At 33.0% G+C, this 21044-nt stretch overlaps 1 protein-coding gene across 13 annotated transcripts in view; it reads left to right on the plus strand.

Annotated features, from left to right (window-relative positions):
- NFAT5 (nuclear factor of activated T cells 5) overlaps positions 1–21044 on the plus strand; it is a 132701-nt gene that overhangs the window by 78885 nt on the left and 32772 nt on the right. For 6 of the 13 annotated variants that reach the window (XM_060083032.1, XM_060083031.1, XM_060083035.1 and 3 more), the window contains 4 exons: positions 9970–10528; positions 15258–15450; positions 17971–18161; positions 19669–19841. In XM_060083032.1, coding sequence (XP_059939015.1) covers positions 9970–10528; positions 15258–15450; positions 17971–18161; positions 19669–19841 — 1116 coding nt within the window. Of the gene's footprint in view, positions 1–3699; positions 3812–9454; positions 9517–9969; positions 10529–15257; positions 15451–17970; positions 18162–19668; positions 19842–21044 lie in introns of those variants that run through there. The other 7 variants (XM_060083039.1, XM_060083042.1, XM_060083037.1 and 4 more) reach the window with 6 other exon arrangements.

The following is a 21044-nucleotide window of genomic DNA, read 5'->3' on the forward strand; positions in this document are numbered from 1 at the left end:
AAATATTATTTCTAGAAGAATATAAGTTTTTTATAAAAGTTATTTACAGTAACAGAGTACTTAGCCCATTGAATTTATTGTAACTTGTTTATAGTGTTAGAAGATATTTGCAGTTATGTAATTCTTATTTTCTTGAGTTGACTAAATTTAAGGAGCAAATTTGCCTTTGACTGCTCTCCTGGGCTAACTAGGTTAACATATTTCAGAATTTTGGCCATTTATGTAGTATATATTCCAAAGATTAAACCCAAAGCCCATTAACAGGAAAAGTAATTCACCTATGTAACCCACATATTGATGTTGTGAGCTGAAGTGTGAATTGACCTTGGTTATTCCATATGGTCATTCCTACTTTTCCTAGAAAACTGGACCACTTCCAGAAGGAAGTCAGATCCTAGCTACAAACATGTTGCCAAGTAAGCAACATGTTTAAAAACTCTACTTCTCATTCTGACTTTTAAAATTACATAGTAAATCTAAATACATACATTTATACATATAGAAATATGTGTGTATGTACGTATGTATAGATGTATACTACTAACATCTGCGTTATTAGAATGGAAAACATCAGCAAACTTGGGCCATAATGGTTAATTCAGAAACAATTACCAATTCAGGAGACTATCCATATTATAAATTTTCACTGACAAAAAGTACACATGGCCTATTAATGGTTTATTCCCTAAATGTTTACCTTTTTTGGTCCTCTTACTAATTTTTAGCAACTTTTATAAATATTGTGATTTTTTCATTTTCTGGTAGAATAAGCAGATTTTTATATTACCTGAGTCTATAGAATATCATTTTAAAATTGCACACAGATTCTCAGCCATTCATAGACAAATTACATACATCAAATAGACACAATTTCTTTTTTTGTTTATGTGTTTTGTAGAATTTCACATTAAGAAATTAATGCACAGAAGTGGGCCTACTTTTTTTATGCTACCAATAAGATTGATAATAAGCAAGAAGTATTCCCATAACTAATTGTTTTATAATAATTAGTTGTATAAATAATAGTAATAAAGTTGTATAAAAACACTCCAGCTGGGACTGGAGTGAGGGGAATTGATTAGAGTAGAATACAACAAAAGACTTCACCTGTTTCTGTGACATTATTTCTCTTTTCCCATATGTGAAATATAATAAAATTAGCATGAGCTTTGGAATCATAAAGACCTAATTTGAATCTGATTGCTATCATGTCATTTCTATCATATAGACAGAATCTTGTGGAAGTTCAGTAAATTTCTCATATTACCCCTGTAAGTAGACAGTAACAACAACTTTTTCTTAAGGTTATTATGAAGGTAAATATGTAAAATACTTAATACTGCCTGAAAGTCAGTGATCTTTCGGTAAACATTGACCTCCCTCCCACATGGATTTCTCCTTTTGTTTGTTAGTAAGGTTTTAAAAAATAATCTTATTTTTATAAAAACAAGTTTTTAAGCTTTATTTTGCTTCTTTCTTTCCATTCTCAGTCTGTTTTTTACCTCATTTTGAAGTTTTGCATATCAGACAACACATAGGCCATGGGATTTCCTTTCTGACTTACTCTTTAATGTTGACACTCTCTCACTAGGAGCCCTTGTAAATAAAAGAAGCATTGCTAGAGGATGATGAATCATAGGGAGAACAGACACTTCCCAAAGGGATGATTCTGCAAAGTTGACTGATTAAGTATTCTTCCTAGAATTCTCTTCCCACTTAAAAAAAAATGAAATGATAAAGTTGCGTGATCAATTATCAAAACTTCTAGTAGAGCAATTTATGACTTCTGTTTTTTGTCTAGACATTTTATCTACAATTGGATCTAATGTACACTGTAATCCAGATCCAGTTGTAAAACCATTCTGAATTGTTATATCAGAAGATTTTAATGATACAAATACTATTTTCCCTTTTTTGGTCACCTCTAAAAAAGAATAAATATGAAAACATTGGACTAGAGTTGGCAGGAATGCCTTTATTATTTAATCTAAACAATTTTAAAAGGTATTATATGGTAAAGCATTGAAGTGAACTTCAAATAGCATCCCTCAGAACTGTTTTTTCTCTCCAGTTCTTAAGTTAATGTGGTGGTAATCTCTCTTTTTGTCTTAAACATTACCTTTCAAGTAGTATAATTGCTGTCTTTTTGTTTTAAAAACCCTGTTCTTGGGCTTCCCTGGTGGCGCAGTGGTTGAGAGTCCTCCTGCCGATGCAGGGGACACGGGTTCGTGCCCCGGTCTGGGAGGATCCCACATGCCGCGGAGCGGCTGGGCCCCTGAGCCATGGCCGCTGAGTGGGCACGTCCGGAGCCTGTGCTCCGCAGCAGGAGAGGCCACAGCGGTGAGAGGCCCGCATACCACAAAAAAAACCCTGTTCTTCCTGGGGTCTTAGACAACAACAATAAATGTAGTCATCAGCTAGTGTAGTTATTCCCTTTTGTGTTTAAGTTATTTGAGAGTGAGGATTCTTTCTGGGTTTTTTAGTCTCTTCACCCAGTATCAATGACTGATGCTACCCTGTAGTACTTAAATCACTGGATGATAGAAAGCATCCTTCTCTTCCAAGAGGAAAGGATTTAAAAAACAAATTGTGTAATAAGTACCTAGTACCTATTTTACACTGTGATTAAATACTTAGGGTTGAATAGGACAAAATATATATTTAAAACATTGCTCTCAGTGTCAGGACACTTACAAATTTTGTAAGCATTTTATTTTTCAGGAAACATTCTTTAATAAATACTCTGTGAATGTTTATTAATGGCACTCAGACAAGGTAAAAATAATTATTTTAGGAGAATTTAGATTAAAAGAGGGAGAGTAATTATTGTGTAGTATTAGAACTATGACTGCCACTTAGATGGACTGGAGGAGAGAAGGATGGTCTCTAGTAAATCAGTAACAACCCTTTCAGCTTCAGCAATAGTGCTAATTATTTTTTTTAAATAGAGCCTCTCTAGGATCAAACGTGTTATGCACAGTAACATATCTAATTTGAAAGTGTAAATTAGGACTTCCCTGGTGGTCCAGTTGTTAAGATGCCTCACTTATGCAGGGACAAGGGTTTGATCCCTGGTCAGGGAACTAAGATCCCATGCTGTGCTGCATGGCCAAAATTTAAAAAAAAATTTTAAAAAGTGTAAATTAATAACTTTTTTGGAGGGGGTGGGATGAGGAAGTGTTTGGAAGTTGACCTGGGAAATGAAACTACTCTTTTGCTGGTAAAATGTAGATATTTTTTACTGCTTGAGTGTATTTGTCAGAACATATCGTCGTATACTCTTTAAGGGAATTTGGGTAAGGGCACAGTTTAAAAACACCTAGAGAGAACATTCTGGCTTATGGATTAGATTGCATTAGTAAACAGGAGAACAAATTGGTGAATATGAGTTAACAAAAATTTTGAATAAGAAATTTACCCACATGCATTTATTTGGATGTTAATAATTTAATTTTTTAAAGTTTGTTTTAAAACATTGCTTTTTGTAGCATGTAAACCTATGTTGGGTGGGAAAAGTACAAATGGGAAATTGGAACTGTTTTAAACATGTAAATTAAATGATCGACCCTACAATTTTTATTTTTTGGTTTTTTTGTTTTGTTTTTATTTTTGTTTTTTGGTAAAGTAATCTGGATTGCTTATTTTATATGCTGGGATGCTAGTTGTTTTTTCTATTAATACACTTAACTTGCATTCTAGCTTCGCCATTCAGAGACAGGCATCGTGTGTGGGTTGTGTGACAGTGTCTGTCAATAGTGAAGACAAATAGTGCCAGAGACATTTAACCCATCCAATCTCACCCAGGGTATAGGTCGGTCTCGTTTTCAGACTTCTTCTTAAGTCTTTTTTCTTTCTTTCTTTCTTTCTTCCTTCCTTCCTTTCTTTTTTTGTTTCTAAATAGTGGATTGATACTGATTGAAACTAAAACTTTTTTGTAAAGTTTTAAACTTTACATTAATATTATAAGAAGAAGAAGAAGAAAAGTAGAAAATGAAGGTTGGCATGTAAGGTGTTGACAAAGCAGGTTTGCAGCCACTTTGTGTGTTCTAGATTTTTCAATCCCTTGGCAACATGAATGTTGGCCTTATAATTTTTTTCTCTCAATATCTTTCTTCTTTGATCTGAAAATATATTCTTGTATCTGGTGACTTTTATCAGACAAATGTTTAGATTTGAAGTCATTGTTACCAGTAAGAAAAATGAAAATACTTAAAAAGAATTACTGAGGCTGAACAGTAAGGGTTTTAGACCAGAAATTGTTTCCAAATGACCTGTGTTGATTTTTATTATTATTTTCTGAACAGTCAGTAGTTTACTCCCTCTCCGTTCCACTATTGGTTCACTTAGCACACTTGCAAATTTTTACAGCTTTTTTAAGGTAACTCAACTGATTTTGCACTGATGTTGAGAAGTTATAAAATGTAAGTGCATATTTAAATGCTAGAGACCACATTTTTGTCTTGGAAGCTTAGTTAAATGTCATTTCTGTCATATTTTTTTAAATCAGTGAAAGGTATTTGTTTCTTTTGAGGACTTTAAAGAATGTTTCTAATTTCAAAGCTTTCTATTAAAAGTTTAGTTAGTTCCACATAAAGTATCATCTCTTTTTTATGGTATTTAAAGCACTAAAATGATAATGATAATTTAAATAATTTCTCATTTACAAATCTGGAACAAATAGTTCTTAATTTTAAAATACAGTTTAAGAAAGCAGTATATAGGGCTTCCCTGGTGGCGCAGTGGTTGGGAGTCCGCCTGCCGATGCAGGGGACACAGGTTCGTGCCCCGGTCCGGGAGGATCCCACATGCCGCGGAGTGGCTGGGCCCATGAGCCATGGCCGCTGAGCCTGTGTGTCCGGAGCCTGTGCTCCGCAACGGGAGAGGCCACAACAGTGAGAGGCCCGCGTACCACAAAAAAAAAAAAAAAAAGAAAGCAGTATATAAACTATACGTGGGTTTCTCTATGTGGTACCATTTAAAACTCCATTTTCATCTTTCCAATCAAATTAATAATATAGTTGACCCTTGAATAACACGGGGTCGAGGGGGGTAGGGGTACTGTCCCTTAGCACAGTCAAAAATCCATGTATTACTTACTTTGCACTCAGCCCTCCTTATCCTTGGCTCTGCATCCACAGATTCAAGCAACCACAAGTTGCATAGTACTGTAGTATGTATTTATTTTAAAAAAATTGTGAATAAGTGGACCCACACAGTTCAAACCTGTGTTGTTCAAGGGTAAACTGTACTTGCAAATGCTGTAATATCCAGGAAGATATTATCTGCTATTCTTTTTATCCCAAGTGCTTTGAATATTCATAGTGAACCTTAATGATTACATCAATTATTGAAAGAAGCCAAATATACAGTTTAAGTTCACCATCATTACTGGCATTTGGCCTAGTAATTGGCTACTGCCAATTAATAAATCTAATAAATCTGAAATTTTTATATTTAGATATAGGACACTATAGATGTGACGCTTTTCTTCACTTATAAATTTAAAAATTATTCTTTTGAGATTATATATTTTTGTCAGTAAGTTATAAAAATGGTCTATCAGTTTTCTCTTTGGTGTTGCTGTGCTCTCTGTGGTCACAGAAAAAGCTATGGAAAAATAAAATTCTTTTTGGGGACTTCCCTGGCGGTCCAGTGGTTAAGACTTTGCCTTCCAGTGCAGGTGCGGGTTTGATCCCTGGTCCGGAAGCTAAGATCCCACATGCCTCGTGATCAAAAAAAACCCAAAACATAAAACAGAAGTGATATTGTAACAAATTCAATAAAGACTTAAAATATGGTCCACATCAAAAAAAAGAAAGAAAGAAAGAAAGGAAAATCTTTAAAAAATAAAAAAAATAATAAAATTCTTTTAAGTTCAAAGATAAGTTTCTTCATAAAAGAAATAATCAGTAAAAATTTATTCACACATTACTTAGGTGAGTAAATAATTTTAAGAGGAAGAAACTTTCAACTTTATGAAGGATTGGTAATGGATTTAAAAAATAAATTATAAGGTTATAAAATAGAATACATTATGACTATTCTGCTTGGTGAGAAAATAAAAGCAATTATTAAAACATTTTTATGCTGGAGTTTTTTATTTTAACAAGCAGCAATTAAACATAGTCTCTACATTCCTAACAGATAAAGATGGACATTCAAAACCAAAAAAGGATGGGAGGGGTAGTTAGCATATTTTATTTATAAAGGAATATATAGAGGAGGCAGGATTACATTAGCATTTTAATTCTATGGAATGTCAGTTAAACTATTTCTTGAAATTTAATAATATATAGATTAAAACATTTTTGTAAATATTTTAAGAACATTCTAATATTCCCAGGAATTCACTGTGCTTTTCTGGGAATGCTTAGAAATGACAAATTACTGTTTAGAAATCTAAAATGTTCTTGCTATTATTTTATACATTTACTTTTTAATAGATAATATTAAGAATTTGTTATTTTTAGTGAATTTATGGATTAATACACAAATAGGTAATTTGGCTTATGTATGTTTCCAAAAAGAAAGTTATTAGCACATTCTTTGTAGAAATAGTGAGTAGTTACCATTAAACTCTTTTAAGTTACTTCTGAACCTTCCCTGTATCAGTTAATGCTATTATAGTAAGGTATAAATCTTTTTTTTTTTAACCTGATATGTGTCCATTATGAACACATTGGTACATTTATTTACCAGTTTAACTTTAATGTAACTCAGCATACATATCAAATATTGGCTTCTCATAAATCAATTTAATTAAAAAATTGAATTTTTACTACATACAAGTCATAGTATGTTAGGTGTCAGGAGGGTCTAAGATGAGAAAGATGTTGTCCATACTCTCTAGGGGCCCATAGTTCTTATCCCTTATTACTTCACCACCTCACCTGGCATTATTAATGCACTTAGGTGATCTCTTGCTAACCAGAATGTAACATGCTTATGTGAAGGGTTTTACACCATTTTCATCATCATCAGAGGGATAATGATACTATTGTAAAGAGTTTTATAGTTTTAAAAAATTTGTCTTATATTCATTATATTCTTAAAATGAGTAGAACCTTTGTAATTTAGGATCAAACTGAGGTAACCTTTAAAAAGTAATTTTTTTAAATTAAATGATACTACTGTCTTTTGACAGAGTTTATGCTTTCAGCTTTATAGTTTTGTGCTAATGAACTTTTTTATTTAGTAAGTATATCCAGGAAACTGCAGGTAAAATATTCATAATGTGTGTTAGGTGTCAAAGGAAAATGTATAGAATATTTTAACTCATGTAGGGTATGAGATCACAGTTTGGCATACCTGTCCCAAAACAGATATTGATGTACAATTATATCAATTGGGTTTTATAACCATGATTTTTAAATAAGATTTGCAAGATAAAATCACACATACTTCAAAGAGCAATGCTAGGTTATATCTTGCATATTAAATTCATAAATATATAACTTGCTTTTGAGTTCATGATTACATTTCACCTAACTTTCCGTCTGTCATGGACAGGGATCCCTGAGATGTTCATATTCTGCATTCTCATGTGCATGGTACTTAGATTCAAAAAGAGTGGATGGGGGAAAGCTGCTTTATAGAAATACAAGTTCACAGAATTCATGCTGCATGCTTCGTGTGTTCCACTGCAAATACTGCATGCTGCATACTTGTATTTCTCTGAAAATGATGAACATAGGCTCATACACACAAAAACGTTTAATTTCTTTTTTGCCAATAGTTGGAACAGATGGAGGAATGTTAGACATAATACCTTCTCTATTTTTTCTAAAATGAATTCTGTAATATTTTTCAAAAAGTAAGGAAAAACCTTGTTATTTAAACCCAAAGTGGCTACAAATCAGCTCCTAAACTGTCACTGACATTAGTATCTAGATTTTATAGTTTTTACAAATCTTTTAAAATATTTATTTACTAAGAAAACATTGCATTAATGCATGATACAAAATTGATAAATTTTTTTCTTTAAATTGGAATGCAGTTTAAAGTGACTGAATTTTCCAATTTCAGCTACTGCATTTGACAAGGATACAGACTGGAAAATGGAACTGGTATCATCTAAATGCTCTAAGTGCTTTAACTCATGGTAGTTGAGAAAAATCTTTCCATGTGGCATTATGTAGATTTCATTATTGATGGCTAATATTAATAACTGCTCTTCAGCCTTGACAGCAATGAAAAATTGTGGATGCATTTAGTTCTTTCAAATGATTTAAGTGTTTTGGTGCATGTTTTCAATTTAAAAATAGATCTTCGGCACTTGGCTTTTGATTATCGAAACACTGGCATTCTGACATTTCACTCTTTATATAATTGATGTGGATGTTGCAATTCCAATAACTGCACATCACAGTTTTAAGTTTATCACACCACTTTAAAACAGTAGCATACATGGCTATAGATAAAAATTAATTTTAGATTTAAACATATTTTTAGTTGTCTGTCACGTTACCTATTTTCATTTTTGTATGTGTTTATGATTGTAAACCTTTCCTTATCTTATACAAGATAAAATTGTATAGGACTGATAACTTCCAACTTTAACATTATTAGTGTGCCTCTTGATATGTTGTTAAGGGTTTAGTAGTAGTATTTTTCAATGAGTTGTTATGCCAGTTGCCACACATTTTTTTTTTTTTTTTTTTTTTTTCTTTTTGCGGTATGCGGGCCTCTCACTGTTGTGGCCTCTCCCGTTGCGGAGCACAGGCTCCGGATGCGCAGGCCCAGAGGCCATGGCTCACGGGCCCAGCCGCTCCGCGGCATATGGGATCCTCCCAGACCGGGGCACGAACCCGTATCCCCTGCATCGGCAGGCGGACTCTCAACCACTGCGCCACCAGGGAGGCCCGCCACACATTTTGAAAAGATCTACTTTTGACTTTTTTTGTTAGGCATAATAGGTAAATGGTTTTATAAAAAACCTTTTTATAAGAACTAATTCTGGTTCTCTCCAGAGATTTTTTTCTGTTTAACTCTTTTTTGTTAGACTTCAGCTAGTAAAATTTACTGTTACTCATCTGAAGAAATTCCCTTAATAGTTAAAATCAAGGAGCCTTTTAAAGAGAGAGGAAATGGACAGTTGTAACCAATTGCCAATAAGAAAAATCCATCCAATAATACGTCCTGCTTCTGTTTTTTATTCTGCGATAAAGGATGGATTTATTTATTTTAGAGATCATGGTTTTGAACTGCCACTTCCAACTTCTGGAGACCCTCAATGGTTAACTTGCTTATCTTCTACAGCCCAGCATGTTCCAAATCAAACCTTTTTCACTTTTATTCTTGTAGATTTTAAAGCAATCATAGTGACGGTACCAGTTCCATTTTGCCTCCAATTCAGTTGATTATATATTTTTTCTATTTATTTCTCATTTTATAATTGATATCTGGAATAATCAGCAGCTCTTTTCTCATTTATTTTCTCATATTTTTATTCCAGGATTTGCCTCTGAAGCAGGGAGTGTCTGCATTAAAAATGACCTGTAGTTCTCTGCTTCATAGGTTAGAAACTTATTTTAATATTTTGTGGCTAAGCACAGTCCCACTTTTCAAATTCTATAATGAATTATTTAATTGGCATTGAATGTGGACCACAAGCATATATTTCATATTGGGTGTTTTTTTTTATTATTTTAAATGATTAAAATTCAGTGGAACTATCCAGCTGAGGCAATAAAAGCTTTGTTTTTGCTTTACAGCTTAAAACATTAAATTAGATTTTTAAAAATCTATCAATTATAACACAAGTAAAATAATGCTATTTGGGCATTTTTAAAAATTGCATTTTTTAGGCCTTGTATTGCTTGAAGCATTTATATTCTAAAACTTAACCAAATTCCAACTATTCATTTTGGGGAAAAACAATCAGTTCACAAATCACATTTTCAATGGGACTGCTAGCCAGCATAGGTGAAAACATGTATAGTGTATTTACTCTTAAATTGTACACTGCAGATGCTTCTTCAGCTCCCTCCTCTTCCTCCATGGGCGGTGCTTGCAGCTCCTTTACCACCTCTTCCAGCCCTACCATTTATTCTACCTCAGTCACCGACAGCAAGGCTATGCAAGTGGAGAGCTGCTCCTCAGCCTTGGGGGTAAGTAACCGAGGGGTAAGTGAAAAGCAGTTAACCAGTAACACAGTTCAGCAGCATCCATCAACACCGAAGAGGCACACAGTCTTGTACATCTCACCACCACCTGAGGACTTGCTGGATAACAGTCGGATGTCCTGCCAGGATGAGGGGTGTGGATTGGAATCTGAGCAGAGCTGCAGTATGTGGATGGAGGATTCCCCCTCCAACTTCAGTAACATGAGCACCAGTTCCTACAATGATAACACTGAGGTACCTCGTAAATCACGAAAACGAAATCCAAAGCAGAGGCCGGGGGTCAAACGACGAGATTGTGAAGAGTCTAATATGGATATATTTGATGCCGACAGTGCCAAAGCACCTCACTATGTGCTTTCTCAGCTTACCACGGACAACAAAGGCAACTCAAAAGCAGGAAATGGGTTGGTATTCACATTTTTTTAAAGTTCTCTCACCATTATGCAAAACAAAAAAATAAATCATTCCTCATTTTTCTTAATTGCTCAACTCAAGTTTGCATCTAAAGCAGATACTAGTTTTATCATTGAAATAACATGAAAATTTTAACTTAAAATTATCAGGTTTCACTAGAGAAGAAAATAAAATACCAGTAGATTTTACCAATGGTTATCTTAGTATGGGTATGATTTAGTAGAAAATGAAAATAATCTGTTTAGAAATAATCTTTAAATTTCAAATGGACTTATACTTTAAAAGAATTTTAAAATATTTTTATTCATAGAAATAACTAGTGATGCAATGACTCCAGCTAAAACAAACATTTACAGAGGGCTAGTTTGTATTCCCTTTCACGTTGTCTCCCCATATGATTCAGTCATTTTCCATTTTTGTGAAGATTTTAGCCTTTATTTCCCTTTTTTCTTTTATTTGATGAAAACAAGAAAAACTAAATTGATAGTTTGATTCTCAACTTAGATTCATGTATTTATTTTAAGCTTTTTCTTTAATATATTATGCCAATTCAGGATTTAAAAAAAAATAAATGTATCGCTTTTTTTTTTTTTTCTGTGATTCTGGGTTATATATCTAAAGGGTGATAGAACCAGGATCATGGTGCCTGTTTGAGTTTTCATTCATCTCTGCCAGTTCACAACACTCACTAAATATATTTCAATAGCTATATTATAGAATATTCACTTCTGAAGTAGAGAATACTATGACTTATTTTTAATTTTCTAATTCCTTTAATACTTTTATTGTAACATTTAATTTCTAGACTTTTGATTAGATTTTCCTACAGTATATTCAATATAGTTTGATAGAATTTAACTCACTGGATCTTGAGAGATTACTTTTTTGGGTGGCAGGGTATGTATGGTCCTTTAGTTGACCCAGGATCTCCTACAATTTCAGGTTGTCACCAAATATGATGGAGATGCTTTTGATTGTTTCACTATTTGATTACATCATTGGTATATTTTAAGTTAAAAATCTGGTTGAGAGTTATAGAGAATATTCTTACTGTGTATTAAACTTGTCCTTAAATATTTTCTCAGTATATTTTTAAAGTAGTATCTACCATTTAAGTAATGATTATTCTATACTACTTTCTTCTCTACTCTCATTTAAAACTCCTTTGGGGTGATAATAGTATATAAAAATGCACATTTAAATATTTTTCATTTTTAGAAAGTCCAGATTAGGAAATTATCTAAAAGAAAACAACATATACCCTTTCCTAAAGTGTTGCCATTAGCAGAGTCAACAATTCTAGGACATATCTGTAGAACTGTTACCTATAGAAAATGCTCTGAAACGCAGTAGCACAGATTTAAAAGGCTCATATGTGTCTATCATTAAATACAGGTATGTGTTTATTCGGGCTTCTGTGGAGAAAGTGTTTTTTTTTTAAGTTCCGTAAGAGAGATTTTCATTTTTATACTGAAATAAATGTTAAAGTTCAGAATGAAGAACAAATAAAATTTTGACTTACAGTTAGTCAACACACATGATTTGCAGTTGCTGTTAAAGAGATATCTTGACCTACATCTTTTCTGCTTCTGCTTTTGTATGATAGATATATCTTAGAAATGATTTGAGGTTACCCAGGGAAAGTATAATAACATTTGTCAAGACAAAATCTCTCATGAAATAATTCATGGAACAGAAACTCATCAAGCAGCAGAAGAAATGTCCAGCTTCTTAGGTAATGGAAAAATATTTGACACTAGCATATGAAAATGATAGAAGAAGTTTAAACTTTGAATTTATAAGAACTTTATTAAGGAAAGGATAAAACCATATATAAATATAGAAAAATAGGCCTTTGAAAACAGTTGTTAAGGGGATCTCAAACTAAAGTTCTATGTTCTTCAATAAGAAAGATGTTAGAAACATGAAAGAAATTTTGCCATAAAATTTCTATTTATATAATGCTAAATTATAGAAAATGTACCCTCAAACATGTAGAGTACAGCAGTTTTTATTGATCTTCAAGATGGAAATAGTATTTTTGTATGAATAAAATGTTATATGAAAGAGTTTATTAAGAAAAAAATCATTTTTTAAAAACTACTCAGTATTTAAACATTCCTAGCCATATTTTTCTTAAATTCTTCACCTAAATGTCCTGAGAATCAGTAGCCAATGTCTCTTTAGATATTCCTAGAAATTAAGATATGATGTCACCTGCATGTGAAACCTGATTTAGGCATTTTATACTGAAAATTATTTTTGTGACAGGCAACCAGAAGGATGTTCAGCACAAAGGAATTAGTGTCATTTTAAGTTCTGAATAGAATATTCCAAGACAATGGATTTTCTTTTTAGATAATCACTTAGAAGTAAAATCCCATACAATTAGCTGCTATTTTCTTGTTTTTTCCTTAAGCCATAATGCATTAAAAATTAGTAATTTGAATGACTGCTTTTCTAAGAATTAGTTGATATTTTTATTGTTTTACACAGCTAGGGATCTAAATATGTATGTATTCCATTTTTACATTTAAGCCTAGAGAATAAAGTTAGTTTTAAGGGCCTTGAAAAGTATCATTTCAGAAATTGTTTGATTACATGTGCTATTCTTCTTTAAGCCATAATGTGTATACTTTATCAACTTAAAGTTTTCATTCCAAGTGAAATATTTTGTTTTATTGAAATAGTAAAACTCAATATCATCTATTTACCCTCATAAATATTAGCTTGGCCAGCATAAATGAATACAAAAGCCACATCTTGCTAAATTAATTATATGCTAAATTTTCCTTATATTTCAGACTAAAGTGTTCCCTTTCCTATTATAAAATTAATAGATACTAATTACAAACATTTGAAAAATGCAGAAAAATAGAAAAAATAAATAACCTATAATCTAATAAATCAATACAACTATTAAATTTTGCTGTTTTTTCTTTTAGTCCCTTTCAGCACATATTTAGGGAATGTTTTTACATAACTTAAGTAAGTGAATCTTTTTGCTTTGATTTTTTTTTAATGAGTATAAAACAGTATCATTATAGAATTTTGTATACAAAGTACTGCACATTGTATTCAGTGCAAATATTTGAATTTCTACCCAGAATGATGAAAAAATAGGATTTATTGCCCTTTGTTCTGACTTTGACTTGATACTTTTGTTCATAGAATTTATTCTTCCAGGGCCTTTTAAATTACTTACACAGGTAATCTTTGACTTAATTATGTCAAACTTCATCAACAAGTTTGCCCTTCATCAACAAATACTTTTTTCAGCATCTTTTGTTTCAGGAATTGTGCAAGGTTTAGGGAATATGAAGATGATTGAGCAAAGTACTTCCCTTCAGAACCCTTCCTCTCACCCAGTCAGTCTTACTGCATACCTTACTGCATCCTAGCCATGAATTCACCCCAATCCCAAATTCCATTGAGAGCATATAGCCTTTTCCCTCTTTATTATTGATGACTGAGTCAACAACTTGGTTAGAAATGAAGAGGTAAACATTAGAGCTAGATTTAAGGCTGCTTAGCCACCATTGCTCCTCTATGTTTGAAGTCATATTTCTCTTAGGACCTGTTTGCTTTTGGACAGGATTTTGTCCACAGTCATCTCTTGGCTCCTTTATTTTCAACGTGAGTGTAAACTTAGGACTGGGAAAGTGATACAGAAAGCATTATAGGCCCTGACTCTATTTTTAAATATACATAGGTAATTTTTAAACTAATAGTATTGTTTTCTATTTATTTTTATCACATATTTACAGTACTTCAGATTAAATGTGTTGACCTGAAGTCCTAACCACCATTTGAAATATTTTTCTTTGAACATACATTCTGCATAGCAAATGCATGATATACAAATAAACATTAGAAACCCAATTTAAAAAAATAAGTTAGATTGCCTATCTGTAAAGCTCAGATTATAAATTTTTTATATGCTGAAGGCTTTAATTATTTAATTAATCACAAATTAAAATACTGTGAAAAATTTAACTTTTGGGAAAGATTGTTTAGAGTAAAGCTAATTTCCAAATAAAAATTGAATCACTGATTTTTTTTTTTTTTTTAGTATAATTTTCTCAGTTTGATGTACTGAGGAAAATATCCAAAAGAATATGTACATGTTCCTTCAGTTTCTTTAAGGCCTTTTGTGTTTTTTTGTTTGTTTGTGTCTTTGCGCTACCCCCACTTTTCTTTTGCTTTGTAAGTCCTATTAGAAAATAATAGTAATCTTGTAGCTTTATGTAACATTCACACATATATGTAATTTTTAAACTTTATTTTGAATGAAGTGCAATGTGAGAGGTTATAGTGACATTAGCTATTGTCTTTCCTGTTATTCTTGGTTTATTGCATTCAGTCTTCCTTCCTCCTGCCACACATATGCATTCTTTGTCATCCCTGTCCAACTTTATCACAAAATTTTATTTTCAATTTTTTTTAATTGAAGTATAGTTGATTTACAATGTTGTACCAATCTCTGCTATACAGCAGAGTGACTTAGTTATATACATATATATATTCTTTTTAATTACAAAATTTTTAAAGATACTTTACTTATGGAATGTAGTGGCCCTTAGGCTGTCTTTTATTTTGTCAGTAAGATAATCAGTTGTTTTTAATGTTATTGCCTATTCTCTTTCTTCCTTTATCTTAGATGACTTTTGTAGAAAACTCTTTTTGATACTTTTTCCACTTTGTGCTTTGACTTCTCAGAACATTGGAAAACCAAAAAGGAACTGGAGTAAAGAAGAGCCCTATGTTGTGTGGACAGTATCCTGTTAAAAGTGAGGGAAAGGAACTGAAGATAGTTGTACAACCTGAGACCCAGCACAGAGCTCGGTACCTAACTGAGGGTAGTCGTGGCTCAGTAAAGGACAGAACACAGCAAGGCTTTCCTACAGTAAAGGTACTTATTTAGTTAGCAATATATGAAGAATTTTATCTACTTTTATTTATTATTTTGTTTTTAACCAAAAAAGAGCTGCCTAAAATAAAACTAATAGCTGTATATATTAGAAATTAAAGTAAAAGTCTGACTGAATTATAGGCCAAATATTGTTACTCTGATGTCCTTTGAATTTTAGTTTAAATGAAAGGAGAGATGAAAATGTGTTCTAACAAGTAAAATATATGGCAATCATGAATTATCTTCCCTTTATATTTGACATTGGTCAAACGTTATGTTTAAGAAGAAATTTTAAAATGAGTCCAAAGAAATATTGTAGAAATTATCTTGGACTTGGAAAATAAGGTTTTTGAGATGGCTAAAGCAATCAGGACTACTCAACTCAGAAAAGAATTGGTTGATAAGTAACTTAAGTCTTCAGTTTAAAAAACAGGATATCGGGCTTCTCTGGTGGCGCAGTGGTTGAGAGTCCGCCTGCCGATGCAGGGGACACGGGTTCATGCCCCAGTCCGGGAAGATCCCACATGCCGCGGAGCGGCTGGGCCCATGAGCCATGGCCGCTGAGCCTGTGCATCCGGAGCCTTTGCTCAGCAACGGGAGAGGCCACAACAGTGAGAGGCCCGCGTACGGCAAAAAAACAAATAAATAAATTAAATTAAATAAAACAAATAAAAAAACAGGGTATCAGTTGAGTCTTTATCTCTTCAGAACTTAGACTAAAAGAAAAAAAGAGGGGACACTTAAATTTTAGCACCTGGTATACCTCATTAAAAAGACTATTTCTCTTTGAAGACAAACCAAAAGAAGTGGAGTAGGGGGGCTTCCCTGGTGGCGCAGTGGTTGGGAGTCCGCCTGCCGATGCAGGGGACACGGGTTCGTGCCCCGGTCTGGGAAGATCCCACATGCCGCAGAGCGGCTGGGCCCGTGAGCCATGGCCGCTGAGCCTGTGCGTCTGGAGCCTGTGCTCCGCAACGGGAGAGGCCACAACAGTGAGAGGCCCGCGTACCGCAAAAAAAAAAAAAAAAAAAAAAGTGGAGTAGGGGATGTTTATTTAACAAGTGTTCCTACCCCTTGCAAAATACTAAACAGGGAGGAATTTTGGCTAGTCACATGGTAGATTCTTATAAATACAGTTTGTGTAAATGTGTTAGTTGAACAATATTTAATTGAACTGCCTTTCATTTTATACTTGAAAGAAATAATGGTAGAAACTTGGGATCAAGAAGCTTACTCATGACCATTATACAGTTTGTTAATAGTCACATATACAGTATCATTCCTACCCCTCTACTACTCACCACACCAATCCTTCTTCAGTCCCCCAATCTTAGGACAAGTTACAGGCAAGTGAGAAATTTAAGTTATGCTTTGTATAAATATTTGTCTAACCAGACGTTTTGATAGTTTGGTAAATATTTTTAACCTCATTGCTCTGGCTTTAAGTTATGTTTTGTCCAAATACTTGTCTGCAGAAGTAGTTAGATTAATTGCCTGTGATAAGGAGTGAATTGACTGATCTTAAAAGTTTATTTATTCACTCATTCAGCAAATACCGTACCCTTCTATGTGCCAGACACTGTTCTAAGTTACTGCTAACAATTTGGGTAGACTGCTTATTTGCTGCTTATTTGACTCATTATGATGATACCCATAGATACAGAGATATAGTTAGTTATTCTTGGATAGAAAAGATATATGAGTTTTTTTTTAAGCACTTTGATGTGGATTGTACAAGTTATTTTGTGATTTTCTGCTTTCTGTATTAGCAGCTTCAATGTTTACAAACCTTATCAAGAACCAGCATTGGAAACATTTGTTCCCAAGTGTTCCTTTAAATATTTATTTATTCTTCAGCATACAAATTATAATTTAATTTATGAAGGCTTGCTAGAGATCTGTAATGACCCATAGGTCCTGTTTTGAACCAGCAGTTTTTCAGACCATAATGTTTTGGCCCAGGATTTTGTGATGTTGTATATATGTATCTAGTCTATGAAAATGAGCTCCATCCCCCTAGTATTTATATAGCTGCACTTCAAACACTTTCCTACTCAAACAGCTTTAACAGAGTAAAAATTCAGTAGATTTACTCTCATTTGATGATGATGATAATGATGCCACTAGCACAGTTTAGTGAATTTTCCATTAGTGGTGGTGGTAAATCCTGAGTAACCCACGTGCTTTGGCAGTCCGTAAATTTATAAATACCTTAAAGGATTGTGTATTCATTCTCATCTGGTTGTACAAATTAATTACAAATGATAATTTATCATTAAACATCTAAAATTTTAATTAAAATGTGATTATTGCAGAACTAAAACTTAGAGTTTTCTGCAAAAATTTAGCCAATTTTCCTTTATGAAAATATTTTACCTCTGTTTTTCTGGAAGACTTGTTATTTCTTTATTGTAATCCAGTTATAAATATAATAATTTAGGACTTGGTCTTAAATGTTTGATTTTACAACTAGATTATTTGAAATGCTGATTAGTGTTTATGCTCCATGTTATCTCACTCCAGCTGGAAGGCCATAATGAGCCAGTAGTGTTGCAGGTGTTTGTGGGCAATGACTCTGGTCGAGTGAAACCACATGGATTTTATCAGGCCTGCAGGGTAACTGGGCGAAATACAACTCCCTGCAAAGAAGTGGACATTGAAGGCACTACTGTTATAGAAGTCGGCCTTGATCCAAGCAACAATATGACACTGGCGTGAGTACTTAGTAAAAAAAAATTTTGTTAATTCATTACACTTTTGCAGTAGGCAGGAAAATGTTTTAGTTTCTAATGTATAAAAGATGTTGAGTATTGTACTGAAATGTTTTAAACATAACAAATAAAAAGAATAGTTTATTGCAGAATGGTAATGGGTGAAAATGAACTCTTTTGCCCTTTGCTAGAGAACTCCCATAGTGAAAGACAAGGATATAAAAGCCAGGTGGAATGCTGGCTTTCTGGAAAATAATACAGACTTATATGTTGGAATTAATAATATTAACATTAAAAAATAAAATTACAAACAATTTGATTTGCTTTCCTAAATTCTCTTTTGTTAGTGTTTGCAGTAGAAACTGACAGAGATCATTCATGGTGCCTTGACCCATCTTGGTATGAAAAAGCATATTGCTGGTTTAAATTTACCTTCTGTTTCTATTTTCCTATGTTAAAAATAAATTATGTCCTGGGACTACCTATTTTTCATCTTATGCATTTTCATTTCCTGAAATATATTAGAAATGATTTAAATTAATTTTTTTCCTTAATCCTTTTATTAAGGACCTTTAATCCTAACAGTAACCATAACAGCAGAAAATATTGATATGGGATAGACCTGTTCTGTAATTATCCGTATTGGATAGCTAAAGGCTTTTCTCTACTTGGTTTTCAGGTGTTTTTTTGAAAACCATTTTGAATAAGTTAGTGAGAAGATAGTTTGAAAAGGGAAATTTTGAAACATATTTAGTGAAGGTTTATTTATTTTTTAACTTTTGAAATTGTAAAAATAAATGTATATGGTGGAAGATAGGGAGTTACTGATTATAAAAATAGTACTTATTCCTTATAAGTTGAAAATACAGATTAATAAAAATCTCAATAAAATTTAGTAGTAATAAAAAGCTAAAAGCATACCCCTCAAACGCCAACTTCCAACTTAATAGAACTAAGTACTGTTTTGACATTTATTTTTCCATCCTTTTTTCTGATAAAATTGGGATGATACTCTACTCACTGCTTTGTAACCTGCTCTTCACTTATCATGAGCATTTTCCCATAACATTAAATATTATTTATAGCATATGTCTTAATGGCTGTGCAGTGTTACATTTTGGGGGGAGACAGTTACTAATTTTTTTCAAGTAAAATCTGTTTCTCTATTTTAATATCTGAATTAGGTGCAAAAAGAAAGGATAAAGTTAATTTTTTAAAGCAAAAGTAACTCTTGTAAACCATTACTTATGTTCAGATTTTGAAATAGTGATTTTACTTCTGTACTATTTTTTCCATTATTATTATAAATGAAAAGTTGACAAGATGAGAAGTTATGAATATTCAGAACTTACTCTTCTCTGTTTTTTAAATTTGGAACCATATAATTATATTACGTACTCAGAAATTAACAAGGAAGCAAATTATTTTTAAAAAGAAAACTTGTTTGATTAAGAATATTGTACTATTTATACAACAGAAAATATCAGTTAATATATTTTTTCTGTATTAGGGTGGACTGCGTAGGGATATTGAAATTGAGGAATGCTGATGTGGAAGCCAGAATAGGAATTGCTGGTTCCAAGAAAAAAAGCACTCGTGCCAGATTGGTTTTTCGAGTTAATATCACAAGGAAAGATGGCTCCACTTTGACACTGCAAACACCCTCTTCTCCGATTTTATGTAGTAAGTAAGAAAATATGGAGATATTAAATATATGGAGTTTTTTTTTCATTTTCTATAAAGCTTTTGATATCTCTAAATAATCAGTTGTTTTTCATACTCCAGCTTGTGATCATGAAAAATGTGAAACATTTTCAAAGCTATAGTTAAATTTTCTAGGCTAAATTAAATGTGGGTAATTTCTAATAAAATTCAAAAGGAATGTAGCATTTTGTAGTTTCCTCTTATCATCCTATAGTGATTTAAAAATTAATTTGAACAGTTTGCCTGAAGTAAATTGCAAAGGCATAGGATTTTCACAGCATCTTCATAGTGTGATAAATCGCTGTGATTCTAAGTGTTTTGTATTAGAATGTAAGAAACAATAAAGTAAGCAGAACTTTGTAAATATATAGCAGTTGGAGTTCTGATTACAAATTAAAGTATTATAGTATAGTGGGAAATGAAATTCTTACTTTGCTAACCTTGGCATAGAAAGTAAATGACATGTGTGTGTAATTTTTTTTTTGGCTGTGTTGGGTCTTTGTTGCTTTGCATGGGCTCTTCTCTGGTTGAGCAGAGTGGGGGCCACTCTTTGTTGCAGTGCACGGGCTTCTCATTGCGGTGGCTTCTCTTGTTGTGGAGCACGGGCTCTAGGTGCACGGGCTTCAGTAGTTGTGGCACGTGGCCTCAGTAGTTGTGGCTCGCGGGCTCTAGAGTGCAGGCTCAGTAGTTGTGGTACACGGGCTCAGTAGTTGTGGCTCGCGGGCTTAGTTGCTCCACGGCATGTGGGATCTTTCCAGACCAGGGATCGAATCCGTGTCCCCTGCATTGGCAGGGGGATTCTCAACCACTGCGCCACCGGGGAAGTCCGTGTGTGTGTATTTAAATTCAGTCATGTTGTATGTGCTTCAAGATATAGTCTGGTTTCCCTGTAATGAGTATTATTACGAGTAATAAACAGGAAAACTTTTTCCTTTGTACATCCCTTAAGAAGATTTTCATTAACTATTATTTTCTTTGGCCTTGCTTCTGAATTCAAAAGAGCAGAAGAGACTGAGTTCCATTCACTTGAATTTCCTATTGGGTAGTTATGGGTATTATGACCTTGGTACCCCCAGGATACTTACAAAGCCTTTGTTATTTAATTGTAGCTTAGTTTTGTCAAATTATTCACCCTTGGTAAATCTTATTTTTCCCTTCCTTTCTAATTAATCTCAGAAGTGA

This window comes from Mesoplodon densirostris, chromosome 19 (assembly GCF_025265405.1).
Source record: "Mesoplodon densirostris isolate mMesDen1 chromosome 19, mMesDen1 primary haplotype, whole genome shotgun sequence".
Taxonomy (NCBI): domain Eukaryota; kingdom Metazoa; phylum Chordata; class Mammalia; order Artiodactyla; family Ziphiidae; genus Mesoplodon; species Mesoplodon densirostris.